The 24,631-nt window shown below is 66.3% G+C and overlaps 3 protein-coding genes across 7 annotated transcripts in view; 1 reads left to right on the plus strand and 2 right to left on the minus strand.

The window, feature by feature from the left end:
• Positions 1 to 446: 446 nt before the first annotated feature.
• On the minus strand, positions 447 to 4,386 carry LOC134152740 (beta-1,3-galactosyltransferase 2-like). The gene is made up of 2 exons (XM_062598334.1): positions 4,361 to 4,386; positions 447 to 1,521 (listed from the first exon to the last, which is right to left on the minus strand). The coding sequence occupies exon 2, from the start codon at positions 1,482 to 1,484 to the stop codon at positions 447 to 449; it is 1,038 nt and encodes a 345-aa protein (XP_062454318.1). The 5' UTR covers positions 1,485 to 1,521; positions 4,361 to 4,386.
• A 1,928-nt stretch (positions 4,387 to 6,314) lies between these two features.
• On the minus strand, positions 6,315 to 10,501 carry QTRT1 (queuine tRNA-ribosyltransferase catalytic subunit 1). Its single transcript, XM_062598335.1, has 11 exons — positions 10,439 to 10,501; positions 10,170 to 10,367; positions 9,573 to 9,641; positions 9,304 to 9,442; positions 9,148 to 9,226; positions 8,956 to 9,071; positions 7,809 to 7,947; positions 7,304 to 7,379; positions 7,075 to 7,184; positions 6,899 to 6,983; positions 6,315 to 6,817 (listed from the first exon to the last, which is right to left on the minus strand). Exons 1-11 carry the CDS (start codon positions 10,499 to 10,501, stop codon positions 6,665 to 6,667), a joined length of 1,227 nt encoding a protein of 408 aa, XP_062454319.1. The 3' UTR covers positions 6,315 to 6,664.
• A 4,776-nt stretch (positions 10,502 to 15,277) lies between these two features.
• The window catches only part of DNM2 (dynamin 2), a 40,212-nt gene continuing 30,858 nt past the window's right edge, over positions 15,278 to 24,631 (plus strand). For all 5 annotated transcript variants that reach the window (XM_062598505.1, XM_062598500.1, XM_062598503.1 and 2 more), the window contains exon 1: positions 15,278 to 15,542. In XM_062598505.1, coding sequence (XP_062454489.1) covers positions 15,382 to 15,542 — 161 coding nt within the window. In that variant the 5' untranslated portion in view covers positions 15,278 to 15,381. The remainder of the gene's footprint in view (positions 15,543 to 24,631) is intronic.

A 24,631-nucleotide genomic window follows, 5' to 3' on the forward strand; every position in this document is an offset into this window, starting at 1 on the left:
AGCGTTGCTTTTTCCGAAAGCATCTTTTCTTAAAAAAAATAATAATAACAACAGTTTTAAAGCTGCTGTCTCTTAATGCCGGTGAACGACGCCGGAGGCGCTCTGCGCGTCCGGGAAGCAGCCGGAGCCCCTGCCCCGGGCGCGTCTCCCGCGGATCGTTTCCGGCGGGTGCGTTTCCCCGGCGGGGTCTGAGCGAGCGTCGCGGCCGCGGAGCGCTGACCCTGGTTTTCCCGCAGGGCGGCGGCGGCGGGAGCGAGACTCCGTCCCGCCCCCTTTATCGCCGAAAGGCGGCAGCAGCGGCTATAACTTACTGTGTCCCAATCGAAAATAACCCCGGGGGAGCCGGTGCGGGAGCCCTGCGGGAACCTCGCGGGAGCCCCCGGAGCCGGCACAGCAGCTGGCGCGGGAACCCCGCCCCGGGGGGCGGCGCGGGCCCCCCGCGGCCCCTAGGGCGGCGCGCAGCCCCCCTCCGGCCCCTGGAAGTGGGGCCAGAGGCGCAGCAGCTCGGCGGGGCTGTAGTGGTGCACCATGACGAGCCGGGAGAAGCGGCACTTGTCGTAGTCGAGCCTGTTCATGTTGAAGAGGCCCCAGGGGCTGCTGGTGACGCCGACGCCCAGCGCGTGCAGGCAGAGCCCCATGAACGAGTCCTCCATGTTGATGAGGGGCAGCGTCTGGGCCACGGCGTAGACCTTGCGGGCCAGGTCGCCCGAGAGCACGTAGGCGGGCCCGCCGCAGTACGGCGGGTACGTCTTGTTGGGGTACACCTCCGGCGGCACGTACCACTTGAAGGCCCGGCTGCGCAGCGGCCCCGTGTTGCGGTAGATGTGGCCCGTCATGAAGTCCCGCTTGGGGGGCAGCTGCGGCTGCAGCAGCTCCCGCACCAGGAAGGCCGGGTTGAGGAAGATGTCGGTGTCGGCCTTCAGCACGTAGCGGGCGCCGGGGCAGTGCTTGCTCACCCACTCCAGCCCCATGAGCGTCTTCAGCGTCAGGTTGTTGTAGGTGTCCAGGAAGTCCTGCTGCAGGACGTCGTGGTGCAGGGCGCTCTCCTCCTCCAGCAGCCGCTGCAGCGGCCCCCCAAACACCGGGTGCACGCCGGTGAGGAAGAGCCGCAGCGCGGGCACGCCGCCGGCCGCGCTCTCGTTGCCCCAGGTGCGCCGCACCGCGTGCCGCCCGGCCGTGTCCTGCGGCTCCGAGACCACCAGCAGCACCAGGAAGGGCGCCTGCTCCCGGCACTTGTGGGGCTCGTTGAGCAGGAAGCGGTAGGGGTAGGGGTAGGGGGGCTGCAGCGGGTGCCGGGGGGCCACCGGCCGGGCCGTGCTGGCAGCCGGTGGCGCCTCCTGCCAGGCGAAGGGCCCCGGCTCCGTCTCCGGCTCCGGCGCGGTGGCGAAGGGCTCCTGGGCGTCCCGCTGCAGCCGCAGCCCCAGCAGCGCCAGCGAGAGGGCAGCCGGCACGAGCAGCACCCGCGGGCTCCCCGGGCACTTCATGGCTCCGGCAGCGGCTCCGGTGTCCTCTGGGAGCGACCTGCGAGGAGAGAACGGCGCATCTGAGACCGGGAGCCGGGACGGCACCGAGCGCCGGGGACCCAGGGCGTGCAGGGAGCCGGGGAGTGTGCAGGGATCAGGGATTTGGGAGCGTGAACAGAGCCAGGGAGCTGCGCAAGGATCTGGGACCTGGGAGTGTGCAAAGAGCCAGGGAGCCGTTCGGGGATCAGGGATTTGGGAGCGTGCACGGAGCCAGGGAGCTGCGCAAGGATCTGGGACCTGGGAGTGTGCAGGGAGCTGGGAACATTCAGGGACCTGGGAGAGTGCAGGGAGCAGGGAAAAGTGCAGAGATCTGGGAGCTGGGAAACAGCCAGAGAGCTGGGAAACGTGCAGGGATCAGTGACTGGGGAGCGTGCAGGGAGCATGTGAAGATAGGGAGGGAGCAGGGAGTGTGCAGGGATCTGGGACCTGGGAGTGTGCAAAGAGCCAGGGAACTGTGCAGTCATCTGGGATTTGGGATCATGCAGGGAGACAGGGAACCGTGCAGAGAACTGGGGTCTGGGAAACATGCTGGGAGCTGGGAAGTATGCAGAGAGTGCAGGGAGAGTGCAGGGAGCAGAGAGCACGTGAGGATACGGAGTGATCAGAGAGCAGGGAGTGTGCAGGGATCAGGGAGCGGGGAGAGTGCACGGAGCAGAGAGCACGTGAGGATACGGAGTGATCAGAGAGCAGGGAGTGTGCAGGGATCAGGAAGTGGGCAGGGACCCAGGGGTGCACGAGGACCGGGAACGTTCGGGGGCCCAGGAGCGTGCCCAGACCAGGAAGTGTGCAGGGAGCATGGAGGGAGCCCGGGAGGGCGCAGCTCTGCCCCGGCCCCGGCGTTCCCCGCTCCCACAGCAGAGCTTTGCCGGCGGAGGCAGCCGGGGCCGCACGCTGATAAGTGCCGCAGGGAGCGATAAGGCCGAGAGCCCTTTCGGGGCCGTGGCAGATGGGGCCAGCGCAAACACGGGTGCCGATAGTGGGAGGCCGGACTCCGGGAGCCCGCTCCGGAGAGCGGGAATGCTCTGTGCACCGGGAGCCCACTTGGGAGACCAGGAATGCCCTGTGCACCAGGAGCCTGCTCCAGAGAGCAGGAATGCCCTGTGCACCAGGAGCCCGCTCCGGAGAGCGGGAATGCCCTGTGCACCAGGAGCCCGCTCCGGAGAGCGGGAATGCCCTGTGCACGGGGCTGCGGGAATGCCTCACGCTCCGGGATGCGAGAAGGTCCTGCCGGGCGCTCCAGGCCGATGCCAGCCGGGAACAGGCCCCGCCGCCAGCTTGGAGACACCCCAGGCCACGTCGCGCCCCGAGGTGACATGAGGAGCTGAGCGCCCCGGCGCCTCCCGCTGCAATTGCACCAATTAAGCAATTGCCCCCACTGAGAGCCGAGGGGCCTTATCTGCCGCCCTGCCCACACCAGAGCCCGGCAGCCGCTTTCCCGGCAGTGGGGCAGGAGTCCACGCGATAAGGCCAGGCGCTGGCACGGGCAGCGCGGCAGGTGCGCCCAGCCGACAGCCTGGAGCCGCAGCCCCCACCGGCGGCGGGATGCGGAGGGCCAGGGGCTCCGCGGTCCCGTCTGGGCTCCCTGGTCCTGTCCAGGCTCCCTAGTCCCATCCCGGCTCCCTGGTCCCATCCGGGCTCCCCAGTCCAGTCCCAGCTCCATGGTCTGGTCCTGTCTCTGTGGTCCCATTCCCGCTCCCTGGTCCTGTCCAGGCTCCCCAGTCCAGTCCGGGCTTCGCGGTCCCGTCCGGGCTTCGCGGTCCCATCCGGGCTCCTCGCTCCAGTCCCCTCTCCTTAGTCCTATCCCAGCTCCCCGGTCCCATCCGGGCTTCGCGGTCCCGTCCGGGCTCCGCGGTCCGGTCCTGGCTCCCTGGTCCCGTCTGGGCTCCCTGGTCCCGTCCCAGCTCCGTGGTCCCATCCCGGCTCCACACTTCGGTCCTGGCTCCCTGGTCCCGTCCGGGCTCTGCAGTCCCATCTGGGCTCTGCGGTCTGGTCCCCTCTCCCTAGTCCTGTCCCGGCTCCCTGGTCCCATCTGGGCTCTGCGGTCCGGTCCAGGCTCTGCGATCCCATCCGGGCTCCCGGTCCCATCCGGGCTCCTCGCTCCAGTCCCCTCTCTTTAGTCCTGTCCCGGCTCCCCGGTCCCATCCCGGCTCCACGGGCCCATCCCGGCTCTGTGCTCTGGTCTCGGCTCTGAGCTCTGGTCCGCGCTCCCCGGTCCCATCCCGGCTCCCTGGTCCGGTCCAGACTCCCCAATCCATTCCGGTCTCTGTGCTCCCATCTGGGCTCCCCGGTCCGGGCTCCCGGTCCCGTCCTGGCTCTGCGGTCCCGTCCCAGCTCCCGGCCCCCTCGGTCCCTCCCGGGCTTCGCGCTCCGGTCCGGGCTCCCTGGTCCGGGCTCCCGGTCCCGTCTCGGCTCCCCAGTCCCGTCCCGGCTCCGCGCTCCGGTCCGGGCTCCCTGGTCCGGGCTCCCGGTCCCGTCCGGGCTCCCCGGTCCCTCCCGGGCTCCGCGCTCCGGTCCGGGCTCCCCAGTCCGGGCTCCCGGTCCCGTCTCGGCTCCCCAGTCCCGTCCCGGCTCGGCTCCCGGTCCCCGCGGTCCCTCCCGGGCTCCCCGGTCCGGGCTCCCGGTTCCTCCGGGCTCCCCGGTCCCGTCCGGGCTCCCCGGTCCCTCCCGGGCTCCGCGCTCCGGTTCGGGCTCCCCAGTCCGGGCTCCCGGTCCCGTCTCGGCTCCCCGGTCCCGTCCCGGCTCGGCTCCCGGTCCCCGCGGTCCCTCCGGGCTCCGCGCTCCGGTCCGGACCTCCCCGGTCCGCGGGGGCTCCGCGCTCCGGGCCGGGCCCCGCTCACCTCGCTGCCGTCCGTCCCCTCGCGGCGGCTCCGGGCTCTGCGGCGGCGGCGGCGGCGGCGGCCGAGGTGGTGGCGGCGGCGGCGCTGACGCCAGCGCGGCCCCCCCGCCCCCCCCCGCCCCCTGCACAAACTTCCTCCGCCCGCGGAGGCCCGGCCCGGCCCGGCCCGGCCCGGCTGACGCACCGCCGGCCGCGGGACCCGGCTCTGCCGCCGCCAAGCTGCCGCGGGCCCAGGCGTCCGGCCCCCCCCATCCCCCCCTCCCCCGGCCCCGAGGGGACCCAGGTGTCCGGGCCCCAAGTCCCCCCAGCCCCCCCAGGAGGCCCCAGTGTGGGCGGGGGGGGGGGTGCGTGTGCAAGGGGACGTGCGTGTGCAAGGGGACGTGCGTGCAAGGGGAGGGGAGGATGCATGTGCAAGGGGCCACGCGTGTGCCAGGGGCTGTGCGTGCGGGGGGGGGGGGGGGGCGGGAGCCGGGGCGCTCCGCTGCGTGCACACGCGTGTGCCAACCGCGTGCCGGGCTCCGCTGCGCGCACGCGTGTGTCAGCCGCGCACGCAGCGCCCCAGGCGTGAGCACCGCCCCGGGTGCCGGGTCCCTCCCGCACCCCCCACGGCATCCCGGATCCCCCCTCCCGCATCCCCACAGCCCCACGGCATCCCGGATCCCCCCTCCCGCATCCCCACAGCCCCACGGCATCCCCGATCCCCCCCCCGTATCCCCGCACCCCCACGGCATCCCCGATCCCCCCCCCCCAGTATCCCCACAGCCCCACGGCATCCCCGATCCCCCCCCCAGTATCCCCACGGCCCCACGGCATCCCCGATCCCCCCCCCGTATCCCCACAGCCCCACAGCATCCCCGATCCCCCCTCCCGCATCCCCCACAGCCCCACGGCATCCCCGATCCCCCCCCCCGTATCCCCACAGCCCCACGGCATCCCCGATCCCCCCCCCCCAGTATCCCCACAGCCCCACGGCATCCCCGATCCCCCCCCCGTATCCCCGCACCCCCACGGCATCCCCGATCCCCCCCCCCCGTATCCCCACAGCCCCACGGCATCCCCGATCCCCCCCCCCCGTATCCCCACAGCCCCACGGCATCCCCGATCCCCCCCCCGTATCCCCACAGCCCCACGGCATCCCCGATCCCCCCCCCGTATCCCCGCACCCCCACGGCATCCCCGATCCCCCCCCCCCGTATCCCCACAGCCCCACGGCATCCCCGATCCCCCCCCCAGTATCCCCACAGCCCCACGGCATCCCCGATCCCCCCCCCCAGTATCCCCACAGCCCCACGGCATCCCCGATCCCCCCCCCCCCAGTATCCCCACAGCCCCACGGCATCCCCAATCCCCCCCCCGCATCCCCACAGCCCCACGGCATCCCCGATCCCCCCAGCATTCCCGCCCCCCTCCCACATCCCCACAGCCCCACGGCATCCCCGATTCCCCCCCCCCCCCAGTATCCCCACAGCCCCACGGCATCCCGGATCCCCCCCCCAGCATTCCCAGCCCCTCCTGCATCCCCATAACATCCCGGATCCCCCCCGCATTCCCAGTGCCCCCCAAAGGCAGGAGCCCCCGCCCGGGGCGACAGCAGCGGCTCAGCACCGCGGACAGCGCCACGCCGGGCCCAGGCGTCCGGGGGGGCCCAGGCGTCCGAGTCGGGGGAGGGCTCCAGTGGGCATTTTTTTCCCTCTTTCTCACCCAATTTGAGCCCCCCCCCCCCCCGGGGAAGGGCAGATCCAGGCAGAGGGGTCAGGACCGGACACCCCCGCCGTCGCCCCCCGCCCAGCGTCCCCCCTGCCCGACCCGCGGCCCCGGCGGGACACAGAGCCCCACGGACGCTCCCGGGAAACGCCGGGACCCGGAGCTGCGCCCCGATCCCGCAGGCGTCGCGGCCCCTCCGGGAGGCTTCGTGGGGAGCCGCCGCCGGGAGACAGAGCACCGAAACCCAGGGATTTGGTACAAAAATGTATGTGTAGAAAGGAGAACAGCGCCGGGGGCGAAGCGGGGCCGCCCGCACCGCCGGCCCTGCCCGGGGGTCCTGTGCACCCGGCACGGCTCCGGCGCAGCTCTGGCTCTCCAGCATAGCCCTGGCTCCCCAGCGCGGCTCCGGCTCGCCGGTGCGGCTCTGGCACCGCTCCGGCTTCCCAGCACAGCTCCGGCACGGCTCCAGCTCGCTGGCGCAGCTCCAGCACGGCTCTGGCTTGCCAGCGCGGCTCCGGCTCGCCGGCACGGCTCCGGCACCGCTCTGGCTCCCCAGCACGGCTCCGGCACGGCTCCGGCTCGCCGGGACGGCTCCGGTCCGTCAGTCCAGCGGGATGTCGACGGAGGCGAGCGCCTCGACGGCCCAGGCCGGGTACTTGTCCCGGGAGCCGTACATGGTGCGCATGAAGTCCCGGACGAACTGGGGGAAGCGCTGGGCCAGGATGCTCTCCCGCACGGAGCGCATCAGCTGCAGCTGCGGGACGGCCAGGGCTCAGGGGCGGCGCCCCCCCTCCCCGAGCCCCCCGAATCCCCCCCCCCGGATCCCCCGGCTCACCTGGTAGGCGATGTTGTGCACGGTGAGGTGGTGCAGGGCGGCCGTGTCGCTGCGCAGCAGCGCGTGCAGGTACGCGCGGCTGTACCTGCGCGGGGAGGGAGCCCGTGACGGGGCGGCGGCGGGTGGGGGGCCAGGGCCGCCCTGCACCCCCACCCCCCCTCGCCACCGGCACGTACCCCCGGCACGTCGGGCACTCGCAGTCCGCGTCGATGGGCCGGAAATCCTTGGCGAACTGCTTGTTCTTCAGCTGCAGGGAGCCCCAGGGCACCAGGGCCGAGCCGAAGCGCTGCGGGGGCCGGGAGTGGGGTGAGGGGCGGCGCCGGGACGCGGGACCCCCACCCACCCGGGTTGCCCCCCTCCCACCCCCCCTCTCCAGCTCCAGCCCGGCCCCGCGCCGCCACTTACCGCCGTCCGCGTGGGGAAGACGCAGTCGAACATGTCGCAGCCCAGGGCGACGCAGACCACCAGGTCGGTGGCGTAGCTGGGATGAGCCGGGCGGGATGAGCCGGGAGGGATGAGCCGGGCGGGATGAGCCAGGTGGGATGAGCCAGGCGGGATGAGCCGGGCGGGATGAGCCAGGAGGGATGAGCCGGGCGGGATGAGCCGGGAGGGATGAGCCGGGCGGGATGAGCCAGGCAGCCCCCAGCACCACGGGACCACGGGCTGCGACCCCCCCACTCCGCCAGCTCCCTGCATCCCGGGGCATCCCACATCCCCTGGCTCCTGTATCCCACAACTTCCCAATTTCCTTGGCTCCCCACAGCACCCCACATCCCATAGTTCCCCGCATCCCCTGGTTCCCTGCATCCCGGGGCATCCTGCACCCCGCAGCTCCCCGCCTGGCCCGGCTCCCCGCATCCCGCCGCCCCCCGTCTCCGGGAATCGCCCCCGGGAGGGCGCGGAAACCCACCCGACGCCCATGAGGTAGCGGGGCTTCTCCGGGGGCAGGCGCTCGGTGCTGAGCTTCACCATGCGCCAGAAGCAGGTCTTCTCCTCGCCGCCGCTCAGGCCCCCGATGGCGAAGCCGGGCACGTCCCGCTGCGTCATCTCTGCGGCGGAGGCACCGGGCAGCGGGAGCCACACGGCAATGGGGGGAAGATGGGGAGCGGGGGGAAGACGGGAATGGAAGATGGGCAACAGAAGATGGAAACAAGAGGAAGAGGGGGGATGAGGGGAAGATGGGGAGTGGAAGATGGAACAGGAGGAAGATGGGAATGGAAGATGGGGAACACAAGGAAGACGGGGAATGGAAGACGGAACAGGAGGAAGACACAGAATGGAAGATGGAAGGGGAAAGATGGGGAATGGGAGGATGATGGTGAACAGGATTAAGATGTAGAACAGGAGCAAGATGTGCAAAGGGAAAAAGACAGGGACAAGATGGGAATGGAAGATGAGCAGGAGGGAGATGGGGAGCGGGAAGGAGATGGGGAGCGGGAGGTGGAGCGGGAGGGAGACGGGGAGCGGGAGGGAGAGAGGGAGCAGGAGATGGAGCGGGAGGGAGACGGGGAGCGGGAGGGAGATGGGGAGCGGGAGGTGGAGCAGGAGGGAGACGGGGAGTGGGAGGGAGACGGGGAGCAGGAGATGGAGCGGGAGATGGAGCGGGAGGGAGACAGGGAGCGGGAGGGAGACGGGGAGCAGGAGATGGAGCGGCAGATGGAGCGGGAGGGAGACGGGGAGCGGGAGGGAGACGGGGAGCAGGAGATGGAGCGGCAGATGGAGCGGGAGGGAGACGGGGAGCGGGAGGGAGACGGGGAGCAGGAGATGGAGCGGGAGATGGAGCGGGAGGGAGACAGGGAGCGGGAGGGAGACGGGGAGCAGGAGATGGAGCGGCAGATGGAGCGGGAGGGAGACGGGGAGCGGGAGGGAGACGGGGAGCAGGAGATGGAGCGGGAGATGGAGCAGGAGGGAGACGGGGAGCGGGAGGGAGACGGGGAGCAGGAGATGGAGCGGGAGATGGAGCGGGAGGGAGACAGGGAGCGGGAGGGAGACGGGGAGCAGGAGATGGAGCGGGAGATGGAGCGGGAGGGAGACGGGGAGCGGGAGGGCACCGCTACCTTCTAGGCACTTGGTGCGCAAGGCCGGGTCGAGGCCGCCCTGGATGATGGCGAAGAGGTGCTGCCGCTCCGGGTGCCGGTTGGCGGCGATGCAGCGGTCGAGCCAGCGGACGGACCTGCGGGAGAGGCCGGCGGCGTCCGTCAGGCCTCGGGAGGCGGCGGCGGCGGCGGGAGCCGGCGGGCGCCACGGACCTGTGCATGGCCTCCTCGACGCGGGGCCCCGTCGTCGTGCTGCTGACCACGTCGTCCAGCTGCATCACGATGTCGGCGCCTGGTGGGGGGCGGTGAGCGGCTCCGGCCCCGCGGCCGCCCCGCCGCCGCCCCGCGGCCCCCCGCGCCGGCGCTCACCCAGGGCGTTCTGGATCTCCATGGACTTCTCCGGGCTGAGCAGGATCTCCTCGCCGCCGTAGGGCGAGCGGAAGCGGACGCCTTCCTCCGTCACCTCCGCCAGCGCCGCCAGCGAAACCATCTGGAAGCCGCCGCTGTCCTGGGGGGCGGGCAGAGCGGGCGGTGGGCCGGGGCGGGGGCAGCCGGCGGGACCCCTGCGCAGGGGGCCGGGGGCTGAGCCGGGGGAAGGGGTCCCGGCGGGCGGTGGGGGGTTTGGGGGGTGCCCTCACCGTGAGCAGGTTGTGGGGCCAGTCCATGAAGCCGTGGAGGCCGCCGGCGCGCTGCACCAGCTCGGGGCCCTGCCGCAGCCGCCGCGTCAGAGCGCCCCCCCCCCCCCCGGGGCCGCCGAGAGGGCGGGGCCGAGGGGGCGGGGTCTCCTGGGGTGGGGTCCGTGGGGGCGGAGCTCTCCCGAGGTGGGGGCCGTGGGGGTGGGGCTCCCCAGGGCAGGGTCATTGGGGGGCGGGGCTCTCCCAGGGTGTGGTCCTCGTGGGCGGGGCTCCCCAGGGCAGGGTCCTTGGTGGGCGGGGCTCTCCCAGGGTGTGGGCCTCGTGGGCGGGGCTCCCCAGGGCGGGGTCATTGGGGGGCAGGGCTCCCCGGGGCGGGGCTCCCCAGGGCAGGGTCATTGGGGGGCGGGGCTCTCCCAGGGTGTGGTCCTTGTGGGCGGGGCTCCCCAGGGCGGGGTCATTGTGGGCGGGGCTCCCCAGGGCAGGGCCCACGGGGGCGGGGCTCTCCCAGGGTGTGGTCCTTGTGGGCGGGGCTCCCCGGGGCGGGGCCCATGGGGGCGGGGCTCCCCGGGGCGTGGCCGCGGAGGGGGCGTGGCCGCTCACCGGGCGCGTGCCCAGGTGGTAGGTGTTGCCGAGGCAGATGCGGCAGCCCAGCGCGGCCAGCTGCGCGGCCGTGACGCCCTTGGCGGTGCCGCGGGTGCCCACGGGCATGAAGACGGGGCAGGGCACGGCGCCGTGCGGCAGCCGCAGCTCCCCGGCCCGCGCCCGGCTCCGCGCGCACCGCGCCGCCACCCGCAGCACCGGGCCCGGCCCCGGCCCCGGCCCGCCGCCCGCCGCCGCCGCCATCTTCCGCCGCGCCACGTGACCCGCACTTCCGCCCGCGCGCGCCGCGCCCGGCCGGAAGCCGCCGTCGCCAGGGGCAACGCGGCCGCCATGTTGCGGCTTCAGCCTCGGCGCTGGGCCTCCGCGGCGGGGGGGGGGGGGGGGGCAGGAGCCTCCTCGCCCCCCGCCTGCCCCAGGGCACCCGGGGAGAGACTCTCCAATGGCCCCACATCGACCGGGGACAGCCTCCCCTCAGCCGCTGCCTTGATCCCTCCTGTCCCCCGAGGGGACCCCCGGCATCCCCCGGGGAGAGCCCCCTCCTCACCCCCCACCCTGATCCCTCCTGTACCCCGAGGGGTCCCCCGGTATCCCCTGGGAGAGCCCCCTCCTCACCCCCCATCCTGATCCCTCCTGTACCCCGAGGGGACCCCCAGTATCCCCTGGGAGAGCCCCCTGCTCACCCCCCACCCTGATCCCTCCTGTACCCCGAGGGGTCCCCCAGCATCCCCCGGGAGAGCCCCCTGCTCACCCCCTGCCCTGATCCCCCCCGTCCCCCGACGGGTCCCCCAGCATCCCCCGGGAAGAGCCCCCTGCTCATCCCCTGCCCTGATCCCCCCCTATCCACTGAGGGGACCCCCAGTATCCCCCGGGGAGAGCCCCCTGCTCACCCCCCACCCTGATCCCCCTGTACCCCGACAGGTCCCCCGGTATCTCCTGGGAGAGCCTCCTCCTCACTCCCCTGCCCTGATCCCCCCTATCCGCTGAGGGGACCCCCGGTATCCCCCGGGAGAGCCCCCTGCTCACCCCCCGCCCTGATCCCCCCTATCCGCTGAGGGGACCCCCGGCATCCCCCGGGAGAGCCCCCTGCTCACCCCCCTGCCTGGTCCTGTATCCCCCAGGGAGATCCTCTTCTTCTGCCCCTCTGTTCCCAGCCTCTCCACATCCCCTGCCATCCTTCGCATCCCCCCAGGGATGCACTGGCACCAAAACAACCTTGTTTTAAGAGCTCTCTAGCACCACATGCTTAGAGCAGGTGCTAGTTTAGAGGTTCCCCCTCCGTCTGTGCATCAGTTGCCAGACACTCGGCTCGTGCCCCTCGGGGGGGTATTAAGGGCAGGTGAAGGCCAGGTGCCCCCCATCAGGTTGTCCGAGGGCAGCACAGGTATAAGAGGAGCAGCAGCTGCTGGGACCAGCTCTGAGGGGCTGAGTGAGGAGCCTGAGCTGTGGAAGCAGCCCCTGGTTTGGTGTAAGTCTTGGTTCCTGCTTCTCTAGGTTTGCAGACTATCGTTTTTGCTGTAAATAGCTTTGAGCGTGAAAGAGGAGCGCGTGCTGGATCAGCGTGTGGGAACCGGTCGGTCTAAAATAGGTAACGTCCCTTGGAAAGAGCGCTGGTTCAGCGAGGGGCCGGATGCGCCAGCTCCCGAAACGGCCGTGGCTCCTTCGCGGAGGAGCCTGGTGGAAAGCCGGGCTGTGAAAGGGGGCTCTGCCCTCCTGGATCCCACTGCCTTTCGGGGTGAGGGACCTCCACTAAATACCTGGTGGTAAGGGGTTTCCAGATCCCACTGCCTTTGGGGGTGGGGGAACCTCCACTAAATGCCTGGAGGTAAGAGGGAATGGGGGCTTTTTCCCCGGAGCAAGGGGGTGAGGTGCGAGGGGCTCACAGGAAGGTTCCCCCTTGTGCTCTCAGCTTCAGCGGCCGCCAGTCTTGCCTGTGAGGTGGTTTTAGGTGACAGGAGCATCCTCTTACGAGTATGGTATTTGACTTCCTTTAGTAATGATCCAAAAAACCTTCCCCCTCCCGGCTAGGAGGGTGCAGGCGGGGGCTCTCGGTGGGGCCGGGTGCAGCTCTGCAGCACGGTTCGGCCCCGCTGACGCAGCGGGTGCCGCTCCCGTGGGAAGCGGAGGGACGCCGCAGCCCCGGAGAGCCCGGCGAGCCGACGCTCGCGCCGGGGGCAGCTGATCCCGGCCCTCCCGGGGGGCCGCACGACTGTGCGATGAGCCCGCTCTTAGCATTAGCCAGCGGCACCAAGGACGAGCGCTTAGGGAGAGCGAGACGTGCAGCAACCTGGCTTGGATCGAGCTCCAGCTTTCCCTCCTCTGGACTCGCGGGCTCTTGCAGAACGAACCTCTCCCGGAGCTGTGTCACCTCTGTGAGCAGAGCCCGAAGCGGTCTGGCCTGCTCACAGCCGATCCGAGTGCCCCTCCATCTGCTCTTCCTCCAGAAATAAGGCAAGGGTTTTCTCAGAAATCTGTCGCTGGAAATCTGGTAACAGGCTTGCTTAATGCAGCAAGGGATTTAATTCGTTTTTCCTCTCCCAGAGCGAGGAGAGGAAGGGAAACGGCGAGCAGCTGCTGGCGTCTCTGTCTGCAGCCTCCCTTGCTGCCCCTCCCTCCTCATCGCTGGGGGCTGAAAAGCCGCGCTCGTGGCGTGGCGCATCCGCAGAGAGCGGTGCCAGCAAATGCAACCTGTCTCGCCTGCTCGGTTGCCTCCCCTCCTTCCCCTTGGAACAGGGCGCCGCTGCTCCGCTGGGGCAGCTCCCCTGTGTCCAGGGGGAACGTGGCCGAGCCCAGGTTACAGGTGATGCGAGCGGGTCCGAGTAACCCGCTTCCATGGAGCATGAACGGGCTCCCCCAGGTGAGCAGGGACGCTGGTCTCCCCCCAACCCGGCCCGCCGCAGCCGTCCGGCTCCGGGGAGCGGGGCAGCACCTCGGGTCCGACCTCGGCTAGCGAGGGACAGGCAGCTTCCCGGTGCGCCGTGGACTGAGCATCAGCCCGAGGCTGGGGACGAGCCTGGCTTGCGGCATGCGAGATGGAGCTGGGGGAGGGACGGTCCCCCGGGGAGCCCTTGTCGTCCCCCCCCCCCCCAAAACAGCTAATTCCTCCCAGCTAGGGCATATAGCTGGGACGCATCCAAAATTCGCTGCAGCAGGCGAAGCCTTGCTGGGTTCGGATGGGCGCCCGCCGCTTCGTCCGGCCTGGGGCATGCCCGCAACTGGGTTTCAGAGCTCAGTAACCCCTGGGTGGTGGCACCTCGCCCCCGGGAACGGGGCTGCGTCCCCCCTCCGATGCCACGCGGACCTCCTCGTGGGGCTGGCCGGGATGGCTCGGGCCAAGCCAGGGGCCGAGGTGACCGGCGATGCGACAGACCCTGTCTTGTCCCTCCCTTCCGCAGCTGGAAGATGAACGCGGTGCGCGACGGGCGGGCCGAGGCGCGGGAGCGGCCGAACCGGCGGACGGTGGACCAGCTGAGCCCGGAGCTCCGCGTGGAGAAGTACATCCTGCTGAGCATGGATGGGAAGCTGCTGGGACCGGAGCTGAGCCGGATCCGGAGCGGTAGGGCCTTGGAGGAGGGGAGGATCGCCCCTAGAAACGGGGACGGACCCCTCTAACGTCCCGCTGGTTCTCGCCGAACCCCCGCTGGTCTCCAGCGCGGAAGGTCCTCTTAATCCAGCCCGAAGGAGCTGCTGGCCCGCTGGGCTCGGCCGCTGGGGATGCCCCAAGGGGTGCAGAGGGATTCCCCGCTCCCAAAGCTCTGGGCGCGCGCCCGGACGCGGCGAGGGGCGCCTGCCGGGGCAGAGGCTCACGGCGCCCTTGTCCTCCCTGCCCCAGAGCTGGCCCTGCCCCTGGAGCGCCTGGATGCTGACCTGCCCCAGGACCTGCCCTCGGGCTACCTCGGGCGCCAGCGCCGCTCCTTGCCAACCTTCCCCCTGGCCCCGGGGAGCGGCGCCCGGAGCCCCGCGGACCTCAGGTACGTGGCGTCCCCGCGCCGGGGGTCATGTCCCGTGGGCGAGGGGCGCTGACACCCCCTCCCCCCCCACACACACGCTTTCCCTCTCTTCCAGGAGGAGCTCGGAATTGCTCTGCGCCGGCCGGTTCCCCGCGGGGCTCAGCGACCTGGTGACGGGGCTGCAGGCCCCCCCCTCGCCGCGCTCCGGGGCTCGGCCCCGCTCGGCCCTGGCCGCGGAGGCCGCGGGTCGGGGCCGCCAGGAGCGGGAGGGCAGTGGGGAGTGAGGGCGGCCCCAGCCCCTCGGCCGGCTCTCCCCCCGCCGCCGCCGCCGGGGCTGGGGGCAGCGTGGCGGGGCTGTAACGGGAGGGTGGTCCGGAATAAAGACCCTGAAGGTGACCCCAGGCTGGCGTGTTGGTGCCGGAGAGCCCCCGCGAGCGGCCCGTGCCCGGCCCCGCTGGGGCGGCCTCGCTGGGGGGGGGGGACGAAGAGCCCCGGGGCGGGGGTGCTGTGCGTGCCCCCCCGTCGAAGACATGCGGTAGCGAGTGCGCTTCTACGCGGGGATGTGCGGTAGGGAAGCCTCCGCACGTCACTAGAAGGGAGGAAGAAGCAGAGCATCAATAGGCTGGGAGCGTTCCTGAGTGACGGCGGGGCTGCGAATCACGAGCGGCTCTTGGCCGGGGACTGCCCGCCCAGCTTCGCCTCCTCCATCTGGATTGGCCAAACAGGTAGACTGGCAGAGGAGCTGCCCAATGAGAAGGGAAGAAAGGGGAGGCGGGCAGGAGTATAGAGGGGGTGAACGAGCCATTTCCCTTTCGGGAAGCGATTCGCTGGCTGTCTAGATTGGCAGTCCTTTCTACCAATAGAATGGCAGGAGCGGTGTCCTGGGGCGGGATCTGCCGCCGCGCCGCCTCAGCTGACAGGCCAGCTCCACCTCCCATTGGCTGGTAGGATGTGAGCGACGCGCTGGGGGACCAATGAAGCGGGAGAGGATGGGCGTGGCGACGTCCTCCCGCCCTCCTGCTTGAGTGACAGCGAAGAGCTCCGCTCCGCTCGGCCGGCGGCGCTGACTGACGGCCGCGACGCCCAATGGCGGCGCCGGCTGAGGGGCGCGGGGCGGGCCCGGCGGAGCGGCGCCCCTGGGGGTGTCGCTAGTGCCGGATGAGGAGACTCGGAGGGGAAGTTTGGTCGCCGCCGCCGGGGACCGTGTGAGGAGGAGCCGCCGCCGCCGCCGGGAGAGCGGGAGCGAGGGGCCGCCCCGCGCCGCCATGGGGAACCGGGGCATGGAGGAGCTGATCCCGCTGGTGAACAAGCTGCAGGACGCGTTCAGCTCCATCGGGCAGAGCTGCCACCTCGACCTGCCGCAGATCGCCGTGGTGGGCGGGCAGAGCGCGGGCAAGAGCTCCGTGCTCGAGAACTTCGTGGGCCGGTGAGTCCCGCCGCGCCGGGGAGGCGAGGCGAGGCGAGGCGAGGGGCGGGCGCCGCGTACGCCAACTGCGTAGCTGCCTCCCCGCCCGCCCGCCGCCGCGCGGCGCAGCTGGCGTAAGCGCGCTTCGTGAATCCCGCCCGCGTAAGGCGGCGCGTAGGGGCGCGAGCCGCCGCTACGCAAAGTGCGGAGCGCCCGCTGCGCGCTCGGCGTAAGGCGCGGCGCGGGGCAGCGGGGTCACCCGCCGGCCCTTACGCCGGTGGCGCAGCGGGGGGGCTCGGCCGCGCCTGGCGCGCGCGGCGCTGGCGCAGCGGCGGTCTGTGAATAGCGGAGCGGTGCCGGGGTGGGGGGGGGGGGGGGGGGGGGGGGGCGGTGAGGCCCAGCCGGGGCCTCGGGAGCGGAGCGGGGCCGCCGAGCCGGGGATGCGCCCGAGGCCCCGGGGACGGGCGCAGGGGCCCCGCTCGGGGCTGGGGGGGCCGCGCTGGACCCCCCCCCCCCCCGAGCCAGGCCCGACCCCGGACCGGACACACCCCCAACACCCCCCCCCCCCCCCCACACACACACGCACCGGCCCCCTCAGGCGACGCCGGGGCCCTCGCGGGGGCTCGTCCCGGCCGTGCAGCGGGGACGGGGGCGCGCGGCGCCCCGCCGACGCTTCGACGAGAGGCCCGGCGGCGCTGGAGCGCGGTCCTCGGCGCGCGCCCCGCTCCGGTTTGTTGTTCTCGACGCGGCCGCGTTAACTCCCAGCGGTTAACGCCGGGCCGCGTCTTAAAGACGCTTCTGTTTCCACTCTGATAGCGTCAGGCCCGGAGCCGTCGCCGCGCCTGGGTTTGAGCGGCCCCCGCGTTCGGGGCCGTGCGGACGTGTGCCCTCGCGATAGCGCTGAGCTCTCCGCTGGAGCTCTCCCAGGAGCGGAGGGGTGTCAGGACCCGGCCTAGAGCTGGTCGGAGTTGGCAGGATAAGGGACGGACCTGTGCGCTGGGGTGGGGAGCAGAGCATGGCTGTCAAGATACCGCGGGGGAGCCGAATGCTCCTGACTTTGTCTTAGCGCTAACGCTGTGCGGTTTAAAAGTCTTGCTTCATGCGGCCCTGCTGATTCTTTCCAAATCCACGGCAGCTGCTAACAACTTCTGCTGCTGAATCAAAGCGCTGAGAGTGGAGGTAAAGTCGCTCTTCGGCCGTCCCCACTGTTATGGGGATGGCAGCACCAGTCCCGCAGTTAACAACGCAGGGCTGTGAGCTGGCAGCAGTCGATGCTGCTGCGTTCCTGCATGCGCTTGTCCCGCACTCAGGGCAAGGGATGTCGCTTGACCCCTTCCGCTTTGATCCTGCGCTCAGCTTTGGCTTCATCCAGGCACGAGACTGCTTCTCGCTGTGCCTAGAAACCCGTCGTGCAACGGGGATCCGATTGAGGCGGGGGCGGATGCTGTAATAGCAACAATAGCAGGTTTCCGGTGATGCTGTTTCGCACCAACGCTGGCTGGCGGGAGCAGGCGCTGATCCCTCTCCAGTGACAAAACGACAGCAACTGGGGCCTGCTCCGCTGTCAGGTCCGGTGTTCAGTGTAACAGGAACTTTCCTGTTTCCAGAGAGCAGACCAAGCATCTTTTTTCCAGCGTTTTGGAATTCTTGGCTTTGCAGTCGTTGTGGTGACACATCAGTGGCTCCTTTTATCAGTAGGAAAGGGGCCTTTTGAATGTCCTGCATGAGTTTTCCTCACTACTGTGCTATTCACAGTTTGAACTGTGGCTTACTTAACATTTTGGTATAGGTGAAGCCTGGATCCGAAGCCTGATCTGTGATGCATCACCTGACGCAACTTGCCTTTTCTTTTTTGTTCACAGGGGCTTAATTCATAGTGAGCATGGATTTGCAGAGCAGTTGAGCATGCCTTTTGAGCCTGTTGTTGTTTGGGTGGGAGGGAGAGGAGGAGTCAGCTGGACCAGTGCAGGTCTGACTCTGCCAGATTAAATTTGCATCTGTGCTGATGAGTTTTGCCAAGTCTCTTTGCAGTTGGAGTTGAAACATTCAAGTCATTACCCCTCACAAGGAGCTGCCAGTGGAAATTTTGGCAGCGTCTAATTATGGTGCCGTTGGAAAACCAGCCCAGTAATTAAAAATCTCTGTTTCAGAGCACTGAAGTCTTTTTCGGAAGGCCCTTTAATAAGGGGTTAACCGCACTCCACAGACCCTGTTTCCATTAGGATCCGAACGAGAAGGCTTTCCGTGGGGCTTGATCTGTATGATCTTTTTCTGTAACCTGGAATTTTTCACTTATATCTCATGGCACTAACTTTGTTCTGTGGTGACACGCTTGAGTTAATAACCAGGTAATTATGTGTGCGGTAAATCCTGCCTTTGCTCAGTGTCCCTGCATTTTCAGCAGTCTCAAACAGTCAGCTCGGTCGTTGTCACTGTGTGGTGATAATACCCGCACGTTAGCATCTGCTTCTCTCGCTATTTCCTAGCATTGTTTGCTGTACACACCTACCGAAATACTCGGGAATAAAATAATGAGAATATAGATTATAGTTACATACTCTTATAACAGCCATGTGCAGTAATTCAGCATGGAAAAGGATTAATAGCCCTGAAATCACTAACCCATTAGTAGGATCGCAAACGGCTGAGAGCAGGGATCGTCTGCTCGTCTTCGCGCCGCGCTGGACCCCGCTGGGGTGCCGATGGACCAAGTGTGATCCCTCACAGCTGGGTGACAGCTCAACAGCTTTTACTCCACCCCGGCCAGGAGCACATTGAGCGTTTCTCGTGGACGCGCGGCTGAGCGTTGACTGGTTTCATTCGCTGGGCTAGACTTGTCCTTGAGGCTATTGCAACTGTCAAAATAAACCAGCCGTGCGGCATGAAGCTTGCTCTAGATAGCAAGCTAAATGCAGCAGGCCCCCGCGCCGCGAACAGGGCGCTTCGACCGCTTTGGGATGAGCTTCGTTTTACCCACGAGAGGCTTTTTCGTGAAGCCCAGGGGCCGCTTTTAGGCATACAAAAGCACATCTGTATAAATGCATAAATACAGACTGACGTGCCCTTACCGTTAGGCAGGAAGCAGTACTTAACCAAGATGGTCTCTGACTAAGAAACCAGTTGTTGCTCTTTGACTTGCGCGTGGCATTTTTAGTACACAAAACATGATAGAAATGGGAAAACTTCCAGGTAAGCAGCCTGTAAGGTGCAAACACCTGCCGCTGGGATGTTTGCAGTAGCAGCGCAGGTGGTAGGGAAGAGCCATTGCTGATGTGCTCATTGTCTGTGTTTTTCCAAGTTGGGGAAGAGTAAACAACGCAGCAGGAACAGCTGGATTTTGGAGCTTGCTTGGATCTCTCTGCCTGCTCCGACTTCCTCGTCTTGCAAGTTCCACCGTGGTGGCTGTGGCTGCACTTGAGCTAAGGCTTTGCACAGGGGTGCGAGGAGGCCTTCTGCTCCGGTTGACTGTGCTTCCTTCCGAGGAAGCTTCCTGTTAGTTTTTGAATGATTCCTTCCTTTGTGGGGATCGGGATGCTGCTGACAGCTGGGTGGAAATAGGATGTGTGTGTTCTTGTTTTGTTTTGTTTTGTTTTTCTGATAACTCCTCTGTATGACCTTTATTCCTCACTTCTTGCTTCTAACCTGGTAAGAAGTCGGAGGGGCTGCTAGATGCCTGCATAGGAAGCCAGACTCGAGCAGCGCTTCACAGCCAGCATCCTGTCTCCAGAAACAAGCCGTGCCGGATTCTCCGGTGACGTAGCCAGGCCTCGGTTAGCAGGAGGGAGACAGGGTAAGTCTGGGGTGGTGTTAGGGAGTAGGAGTTTGGCTGAGCGCTAATGTGGAAGAGGGAATTTCAGCTCTGCTCTGTGTGAGCCCTCGTGTCCCTGCCTTGTCGTGTCGTGAGCCCTGGGGAGAGCTGCTGCTCCCTCTTCAGAAGAGTGATTTTAGCTGATTGAGTTAAGGGCGGTGACTGGAGAATGCGGCTGAGTGTTGACACTGGGTAAGGAGTCAATGGGAGGTTTGGATCCTTATTCTGGAAGGCCCAGTTTGGGTGCTTTTCAACTGTTTAATTTCAACTGATGCTGTCTCCAATGTACCTTAGTACTGGGGCGTTACGACAGTGCGGTATGGTGCTCCTCTATGTGCCCTGAGTACACACGAGAAGGGTTACGAGCCCCGTTCAGACACGGAAAGGACTTGCTTTCAAGTCCTTCTCCTACAAAAAGCCTGTGGAGGAGCCAGGAATTGAGTTCAGCTGCCTGAAGTCCGCTAAATCTTCTCTGAATTGGATGCTGGACTGAAACGTGTTTGTGGGGGAAGGAATCTGTCTTGCCTTTACATCTGTTTCAGCAGGCATCAAAATAATAATTGGTCTTGATAACTACTGTATGCTTTGTCAGGGGTCTGAAGCGACTTGCTTCTCTCCTCTTTCTTTTAATTGGGAAAAGGAAATCTAAAGGACTGTATTAAAATTACATTACTAGCTGCATTAAAAGTCATTCTGTTGATGTCCTGATGAAACGTGCATTGACTAGTCCGTCTTTGGAGCCCTTGTAATGCCAGTACAAGCATGCTAAATGCTCCGAGTCTCCCCTGGCCCCGCTCCGGCTCTCGGAGCGACGTGCTGACAAACGTCAGCGTGCAAAACGTCGCAGAGCTGCATAAAATCCGGCCATTGAGCGTGGCGGGCCCGTGGCTGCCGGGCCCGGGGATCACAACGGAGCCATTGTCATCTGCCCGGGCGGCAGCCTCTCCCTTTGACAACGTGTTCGAGGGACCAAATGTCAATGGGGCATTATAAGTCGCTCGTAACGTGTTATCGATACCCCGAGCAGCCGTAAATAGGGCTTGGACTAACCTGGAAGGCCGCAATGGCGGGTTCTTGGTGGTTAGAGGTGTTTGAACCTCAGTGAAACGCGGCCAAGGTTGAGCCCCGGAGCAACCGCGCTCCCCATCTTTCATCAGCGTTGCACTGTCCCTTCTCCCGTTGCAACACTGAAACAGGAGCCGTGAAGGGCATTGAAGACCCCCAAAGAGACAAAATGCAGCGTTTGTGCTGAGCATCAAGAGCTGAAGGTGGTGAAATGCAAATTTTATGCTGTGCCGACGCAGTGCCCAAGCCTCTGGGAGGGAAAATTTACCCTACGGGGTAAGATAAAGATAGGAGTGACTGTTCTGGTGGTTTCTGACAGGTCACAGCTCTCAACAAATATTCTCTAGATCTGGTTTAACTCAGTTGCCTAAGTGGAATTGGCCACACTTAATTTAGGGAATCTGGAAGGCAGCTCTGTGTGTATAAATCATACCTTTGACTAAGTGTATTCAAGAGATTTTATAGCAGTAGTAGTCATAGGAATGGTAATTTAATTGCTAGGTGTTGCTTGGGGAAGGGGAAACTGTATTTTATCAGCAAGCGCAGCTGGCTGAAAATACAGCTAAAGAAAAGAAAGATTTAAAAAGTAAGGAGCCCCTGTTCCTAGAGACGCTCGCTGTATTTTGGGCGAGCTAGCGCTCTGGTGTCTTTTGGGGTGTTCCTTTCTCCACCCTTGCACTTTGTGACAACCTGGGAATCTCAAAGCACTTCAGGCATTAGTGAAACGGAGCTCCCTCGTTCGAGGCCAGGACGCCCGGCGGGAGCTGCCCATCCCCCTGCCAGCGGCCCGTCTTCCCTTGGGTCAAACAAAATGATTTTTGGTGAAAACAGATCCCTTGGCAAGGGGCCTTGGGGGGCGCGGAGCGACCGTTGGGCGCCGCGCGCGGCGGGACGTGTCCCCTCCCGGGTATCGCGGAGGAGCGGCCGTGGGGTCACCGGTGAAGAAACTGTCAGGATAAACAGCATGCCAGGGAGACTAAAACCTGAAACCGGAGCGGGCCGGGGCAGGGGGGCGCCCGGCCGAAAGCCTGACGGATGCGGGCTGCTGCAGCGAGGAGTCCGCAGGGGCAGCGCGCGGGATTGCCCGAGGCTAGAGAGGCAGCGCTCGAGCGTCTCTGGCGTTGAAGATTTAGTGTTAGATATTATTAATGGGGAGTATTAAGTGTTACAACGTTTGTCTTCTGACTCTGTCTTAGCAAACGAGAGAGAATTTCCTGGTACTGGGTGCAAATACAAAGCAGAGATAGAGGAGCCATGAATAATCAGATCAATGGGAAAATCCGGCTTTACTGTTGACATTCCAAATACTCCTTTGACTTCGCTCCTCGATGATTGCGTCTCTCAGGTGCGTCATTTCATTTACCACCCTGTTAACACGCCAGCTGCATACCTCCGAGTCACGTCACGCTCGTTGAAAAAACGCAGAGAAGACCATCTGGTGGGCTCCTCTTTCTGTCCCAGGTATCTTGCAGGCCGCGTTTTCCCGTGGAGAAGGCGGCTCCCGCTAACGCCAGCAGCAAGATACGCGTGCCTGAATGGGGCTGAGCCACGGCGGGACCCTCTGGCTGTAAAACACCCGCTCGCCGCCGGATATCGCGTGGGGCGGCCTGGCTCTGCGGCGACGCAGAAGTCGGCCCGCAGCTCCCCGCGGCGCCGGCGTCGCTGTGCCCTCCGCGATAAAGCCAGCCCTTGTTCGGCGGCGCGCCGCGGCTTCGCCTCGAAATGGCAGGTCGCTCCGCATTCCTGCGCGCGACCGCGCCGCGCTCGCCCCTGACCCCGCGACGTAACGGCGGACGAGTTTGCGCCGTACGGCCTGATTCCTTCTGCGCTGTGAAATTAGCCTGCCCCGGGGATCTGGGAACTGGGCTTTTTTTTTTTTTTAATTTAGCCCTGGCCCCAGTGTGGCAGGCTGCTGCGAGCGCAGTCCTGCTTCTCTTCTCGCAGGGAAGAAGGCGGTTAGCTCTTTGCAAGGTGCGTTGGGTCAGACGTGGCAGGCTAAGCCACGCGGTCCTGGGAACGTAACTGCGTTAGCGGCCTCCGCCTCGCTCCGCTGCGTTGCCGGGAGTTACCCATTCACCCAGCACGCGCGGGTCTTTACAGCCCGAGCGAGCAAGGTCCACGCAGCGGCGTCTCGGCAGCTGTGCGGGTGAGCGGGTGAGAGCAGCGGAGCCTGCGTGGGTGGCAGGCGGCGTCGAGGGCGCCTTTCGTCTCATCCGAGTCGCGAGAAACGCTTTGGTGGCGTCAGTCTAGAAGAGGCGCTCGCCCTCCTCGGGGTGCCCTGGGCCGGTGGGGTCCTGTGGACGGCGGTGGGGGATTTTGACTCGCACCTTGTTTGTTTAAAAGGGAAGAAACCACCAGCACGTCCAAGCTGTGTAATGGGGCCTGCGTGGCATCATAGCGAAACTGCAGGTCCTTAACCGCACCGGATAACAAATGGCACTAAAATAAAGTTTAACCCTGGGAGGGTAAGTCCTGACTCTCCTTATGTCATCAAGCAGATACCATAAAGACTTCCCTTTTCCTGCTGGATCCCACTGGCTGCAGCTGCAGGTGTCCGCAAAACCTGCAGGCCCAGTTGTGCAGGAAGTTGTTTCTGACAAGCGCTCAGTAATAAAAATTAACTTTTATTTTGAGGCCCTGTCCTTGAGCCTGCCTCCCGTACGGGGCTGCACGGTGACTGGCCGCGGAGCTGTGGGGTCTGGCTGCTGCGCGCCCGGCCCGCGTCAGCTCCGGCCAGGTGGAGCACGGGCCGCGATGGAGCTGCCGTGACGGGGCTTTGGGTGCTGCGAGCGGAGGGTCCCCGTGGCACTGCGCACGCCCTGCTGCCCGTTCGCCTCTGCCACTGCCTGCGGTGCCCAGATTAACGCTAACTCGCGTGCGCTGGACTTGTGCTTGGTGCCCCTTCCCGCGGGGCTCGGGCTGTAAGCGCGGCGTTGCCGGTGCTCCGGGGATCTCTGCTCGCTCCCAGATCTCGCTGGTGAAACGCCGGGGCGGAGGGCGAGCGCCGCGGCGGCGCCCGGCCGGGTTCGTCACGCCGACGTAGCGCAGCGGCGACGTTCCCAGCGCAAACAGCGATTCACGAGCGCAGCTCCGCTGCCGGCCGCGGTCGCAGATGCTGACGTGTGGGGCTAAGCACACCTGAGCTCCCACGCGGGGCTGGGAGCACCGTCGGGAAGTAGGCGAAGCCTTGGCGTGTTTGTTTCTCTTCTCGGGATGAGGTGATTTCTCGGCTCTGGAGTCTCAAGGCCGGTGTTTTGCCGAGCGTGGCGCATCACGGTGAGGCGCAGGCGATGGTGCCTGGCACGTCCGCGGTACGGCTCTCGTTCCCTCGTGCTCGGCTGGTGAGCCGGTGCGCACTGGGACGTGTTCTCTTGTTCCGGGTTTGCGCGGTGCCCGAGCGCGCCGTTAATGGAAGCGATAAATTCACGGAAAGCTGCCCTGGCCTCTTCCAGGGAGCTCTTATCGCTTCCATTTCAAAGCAAGCAAGCCAACAAGCGGGGACAAAAAGAGCTGCTCAGCAAACCTGCTTTCTAGCCTAGGGTTCCTGTTGCCCTTGGCGTCGGAGAAGAGCCGTAGGTGTTCAGCGAGCGGTAAGAGCCCCGGACAAAGCTGCCTGGCGAGGGAGTCGCAGCAGCGCCGCTTCCAGGCAGAGGCCTCCACCGCGCGGGTCACGCGCAATGGCTCGGCGTCCTCAAATTTACACCCTGAGAATGGGGCAGGAGGAGTAATTGACTTGTAAACTTTGCTCTTGGAGGAATATTGTCAGTTCTTCACTGTGTTTTGCTGTTAGTAGGAAATGGTGCGAAACAGTGAAGGATGTATGGTTTCAAAAGATAGAGATGATTTTTTTTTCCCTCTCCTCCTGCTGAGGTGTGTCTTTTCACTGAGTTAACAGGGTTTAGAAATCTGGTAGACACTTCACTTAATTGTTGAGAGCTGGAAAAACCTCTTTCCGTATTCCTGTGCTCTCAGACTTGAGAGCAGTCACTTGCCGGTGGTTTACGGAGAAGGAAATTGTAAGGACGTAGGAGCTGCTCTTCTCTGCTTTGGTGTCCGTACTCCTTGGGTCTGATTTTAGAGTCTGGCGTTTGATGTGCACATGCGCTTCCTTCCGTGCGGGCTGGGGAGGCAGCTCGAGAGGTGCCGCGGTCCGACCTCGGAGGCGTCCGCCTCGGCTGTCCTCCCCGCGCGGGCTCTGGGCCCTCACCTTCTCCTTCCCGAGGACAGATAGCCGAGG

Source organism: Rhea pennata, chromosome 33, assembly GCF_028389875.1.
Source record: "Rhea pennata isolate bPtePen1 chromosome 33, bPtePen1.pri, whole genome shotgun sequence".
NCBI lineage: Eukaryota > Metazoa > Chordata > Aves > Rheiformes > Rheidae > Rhea > Rhea pennata.